General features: G+C 37.0%; 1 protein-coding gene across 1 annotated transcript; it reads left to right on the forward strand.

Moving 5' to 3' along the window:
• The first annotated feature begins 1,195 nt into the window (after positions 1–1,195).
• On the forward strand, positions 1,196–4,218 carry LOC113737380 (uncharacterized). The gene is made up of 3 exons (XM_072083739.1): positions 1,196–2,365; positions 2,476–3,382; positions 3,642–4,218. Exons 1-3 carry the CDS (start codon positions 1,196–1,198, stop codon positions 4,001–4,003), a joined length of 2,439 nt encoding a protein of 812 aa, XP_071939840.1. The 3' UTR covers positions 4,004–4,218.
• The last annotated feature ends 358 nt before the right edge of the window (positions 4,219–4,576 follow it).

The raw sequence follows: 4,576 nt of genomic DNA on the forward strand, positions 1-4,576 counted from the left end.
AGATTTCACATCTGACAACTAGACGTAAAATAAATTTAGATCTAACAACAAAATGAAAAAATAAATCAGCTATTGTTTTGAAGGTGACTGTTGTTTGGTACATTTAACTACTGCTCAAACAGTCACTCCCAAAATCTCAATCAACCACCAAGATCTTCATAGCAAACAAGGAATTCCATGACTTGGGTCATGGAACACCGTTTTCAATGCAGAAAAAAACTCAAAAGTAGGAAATTTTGAGCATATATCTTGACTAGGCCTGAATTCACATTGTTGCATTATTTTCATGAAAATTCCCTATGAATATAGTAATACACTTGTGCTTTTAAAATGAGTAAGAATTAATCTTTTATATACTGACAGTATATATACTACTATTGCTGAATGCATGATAATTAATCTAAATTTACATTTAAAATCTAAATTTTATATATTGTCACATATTCAACCGTGATATTATATATACAATATCAGTATATGCAAGATTAGCTCAATGGGTAATGTAATATCTACCATGTGGTCGTAATGGTGTAAAAGATACATTTATACTTGAGCAACTTAATTTCAAATGCTGTCGATGGCAGTACGTTAATTACCAGGCTACTTCATGCACCAAAGCAAGTCTAGGGATCTATAAATACTCCCATGTCTGAGAAAAACCCTCCAAGGCCTTAACACCACTTGTAAATCTTTCCTAAATCTATTCACCAGTGACAATGAGATCCCAAATGTATGAGCTACTTAGTTCATGTAATATTTTCTCTTTGCATGTTATGTTCCTATGCTTCACCATCCTTCAACTAGCAGCACTGCCCAGTTCCCAAATGAATGCTTCTAAAAGAGAGCTCAGCGCCCTTTTAACATGGAAAACCAGTCTTGATAACAAAAGCCAAGCAATCTTGTCATCCTGGAATTCAGACGCTCCATGCAAGTGGGATGGAATTGGATGCAACAAGGCCGGAAAAATCGTGCAAATGAACCTCACACATTTTGGTTTAAAAGGTACACTTCATGATCTAAATTTCTCAGCCATGCCTCATCTCATTGGCATCTACCTTTCTAACAATTCACTTTATGGTACCATTCCATCAAACATGTGTTACCTTTCCCGACTCAAATTGATCTTTCCAGCAATGCTTTCTATGGAACACTTCCACTTGAAATAGGTCAGCTGACAAATCTTCAATACCTTGATATGCATGGCAACCATATCAATGGATCCATCCCTCAAGAGATTGGGAAATTAAGATCCCTTGTTCAAATCTCATTGCGGGGTAATGATCTTAGTGGTTCCATCCCTATTTCTGTCAAGAATTTGGTTAACTTGGAACGCTTGTATCTTTACGAGAACAGGCTTTCGGGTTCCATCCCAAAAGAGATCGGCATGTTAACCTCTCTCCGAGAGATTGACTTGCACAAGAACAATCTCACCAACGTAATTCCAGAATCCCTTGGGAATTTGAGAAATTTAGCCCTTTTGCATCTTTCGGAAAACAATCTCTCAGGCCACATTCCTCCTTCACTGGGAAACTTGACTAAACTAAATATTTTGTGGCTGAGTAGAAATCAACTCTCTGGCTCCATCCCATCTGAATTAGGAGAACTCAAATCCTTAGTTGAGTTGTCATTGTATGCAAATGAACTCACTGGCACCATTCCATCAGCAATTAGTAACATTACATACTTGAAAAAGCTGTACCTGAGCAGAAACCATCTCACTGGCCAGTTGCCTGAAAACATTTGCGCTAGTCAATCACTCACAGAGTTAGTAATGTTTGAAAATAATTTTTTTGGTGACATCCCAAGAAGCTTGAAAAATTGCTCAAGCCTACAGGTTCTTTTACTTGCATTGAACCAAATATCAGGAAACTTATCTGAAGTTTTCGGTGTATATCCAAACTTGTCGTATATTGATTTAAGTTACAATAAGTTCTATGGTGAGTTGTCCACAAAATGGGGACAATGCTATAAATTGACAAATTTCTTGATCAACAACAACAACGTTTCTGGTTCACTACCGCCTGAGCTTGGAAAGGCAATCCAACTGGGTCGAATTCAACTCTCTTCCAATCAATTATCTGGGAGGATTCCAATAAGTTTTGGTAGTTTGACTTCGTTACTCTACCTTGATTTGCACAACAACAAATTTCCAGGTAATGTACCACCAGAAATAGGCAAGTTGTCCCAACTCCAAATTCTGAGTTTGTCTGGAAATGATCTTAGCGGTCCGATTCCAGAACAAATAGGAGAGTGTGCACAATTACGGAAGTTGGACTTGAGCCAAAACGTACTTACTGGAAGTATTCCTTCTGAAATAGGAAACTTGAATGTATTGGAGACTCTTGATCTGAGCCAAAATATGTTGGTTGGTGATATACCACAGAACCTTGGAAGCCTGAAAAGCTTTGAGAACATGAATCTATCACATAATAACATGTCAGGGTCCATTCCTAAGAGCTTTAGTACATGCTTCAGTTTGCTTTCTGTGGATATATCATACAAGTATACAACCAATTGGAGGGCCCTCTCCCCAACATAAGTGCATTTCAAAAGGCTCCATTTGATGCTTTGAGAAATAATAAAGCTCTGTGTGGCAATGTTGTTGGCTTGAATTCCTGCAACTCATCGTTGAGAAATAAGGCTAACAAAAGCAAAACAGAAAGAATCATTGTTCTAATTGTTCTTCCTGTTTTAGCAACCATATTTCTTCTAATGATCAGTATTGGGATTTTCTTGATTATACGACCACGTACAAGAAGTACTGATCAGCCTGGAAGTTCTACATTACCTGAAAACTTGTTTGCCATTTGGAGCTTTGATGGGAAGTTCGCCTATGAAAACATCATCGAAGCAACCGAGAATTTTCACCCAAACCATTGCATTGGAGAGGGAGGATGTGGAAGTGTTTTTCGAGCTCAATTGCCTAATGGTCAAGTCTTTGCTGTGAAGAGACTTCATGCAACAGAAAGTGGAGTATCAGGCACTGCAAAAGGATTTGAAAATGAAATTCGAGCACTGACAGAAATACGACATCGCAGTATTGTGAAACTTCATGGATATTGTTCACATCCACGCCACTCTTTCTTGGTTTATGAATTCTTCGAGGGAGGAAGCTTGCTACACACACTAAGTGAAGATGAAAAAGCAATGGAGTTTGAGTGGATCAAGAGGATAAATGCTGTGAAAGATGTTGCAAATGCATTGTCTTATATGCATCATAATTGTTCACCTCCTATAGTTCATAGAGATATATCAAGCAAGAATATCTTGTTGAACTCTGATTATGAGGCTCATATATCTGATTTTGGGACTGCAAAGCTTTTAAGGCCAAACTCATCTAATTGGTCTTCATTTGCTGGAACTTATGGATATGCTCCTCCAGGTATGTTCACTGGTGCCATTTCACTAGTACTAACATCATAACATCCAAATTCATGTTTTTTCATTATTGCAATCTGTGGTTTAGAAGATATTGGTGACCTACTTACCTTTCGGTCAATTCAGAATTTAGCTCAATAACCACAACCAATTTTCTTCATGTTTTCACAGTTGATGCGAAATGTTTGGTTTTCTCATTTTCCTCTTTTCTTCTTCTTCTTATTCTTCATTTTCATGTTTCTTTTTCTCATAACTGATTGCAGAACTTGCTTACACTATGGAAGTAACTGAAAAATGTGATGTTTATAGCTTTGGAGTGGTAGCTCTAGAAGTGATGATGGGGAAGCATCCTGGTGACCTCATTTCCTCATTAGAAATTTCATCATCATCATCAGCTTCCAACAACATGATGTTGCAAGATGTTTTGGACCCAAGATTACCACTTCCTGTTCAGCAAGAACTAGGCCAAGTGGTCTTGGTTGCTAAACTAGCACTATCATGCATAAACTCCAATCCTAAATTAAGGTTGTCCATGCAGGAAGTCATCACCCAGCTATCAGCTAAGGGACTTCCTTTGAAGAGCATACCACCTTCCATTTCACTTGGACAGCTAAATGGATCTTAAGTTACAAGTATTTTATTTCAATTCCTGAAGTTTTATATGGCTCTTCAACCTCAATGTATTCTAGTATTTGCTTTTTTGGTTTTTTCCAATTTCATCTTACCATATTTGTAACATCTTTTGCTTCACAGTTTTGATGTGCATCTATTCTGTTCAATTTTGTTTTAGTATCAATGCAACATATTACTGGAATGTCTTATCTTCATAAAGATTTACTCGTGTTTCTAGTGTGTATATTGAGGGAACTGCAGAAAATTTGTAGTACAAGATACGTTTTGGATTGTTTAAGTTAACTGAAAAACCTTAATTCCATATTAACTTGAATATTACATTTCTTTGTAGTTGCAGCCCTTCGGACTCCATTATTAAGTATTGACTTTGAGTAATCTAAAGCTCCAAAAAAAAAAATTTAATACCATAGCAAGTTATGTATCTACTCTGCACCTGTGCTACAAACATGTCGGTACCACCTACTAGGTACATTAAATCAGGAATGGAGATAGCATGGAGACAGTGGATACATAGATATAACATCTAATAATATCTTCTTACCATACATGTTAAGGGGGATTAGAG

Source organism: Coffea arabica, chromosome 3e, assembly GCF_036785885.1.
Source record: "Coffea arabica cultivar ET-39 chromosome 3e, Coffea Arabica ET-39 HiFi, whole genome shotgun sequence".
NCBI lineage: Eukaryota > Viridiplantae > Streptophyta > Magnoliopsida > Gentianales > Rubiaceae > Coffea > Coffea arabica.

What these genes read in the sequence shown, in the direction of transcription:
- LOC113737380 (XM_072083739.1), top strand. Translation starts at nt 1,196, where the DNA reads ATGCATGGCAACCATATCAATGGATCCATCCCTCAAGAGATTGGGAAA. An exon ending in ATCTGAGCCAAAATATGTTG is followed by an intron (nt 2,366 to 2,475) that starts GTTGGTGATATA and finishes TACATGCTTCAG; the next exon opens with TTTGCTTTCTGTGGATATAT. An exon ending in TTATGGATATGCTCCTCCAG is followed by an intron (nt 3,383 to 3,641) that starts GTATGTTCACTG and finishes AACTGATTGCAG; the next exon opens with AACTTGCTTACACTATGGAA.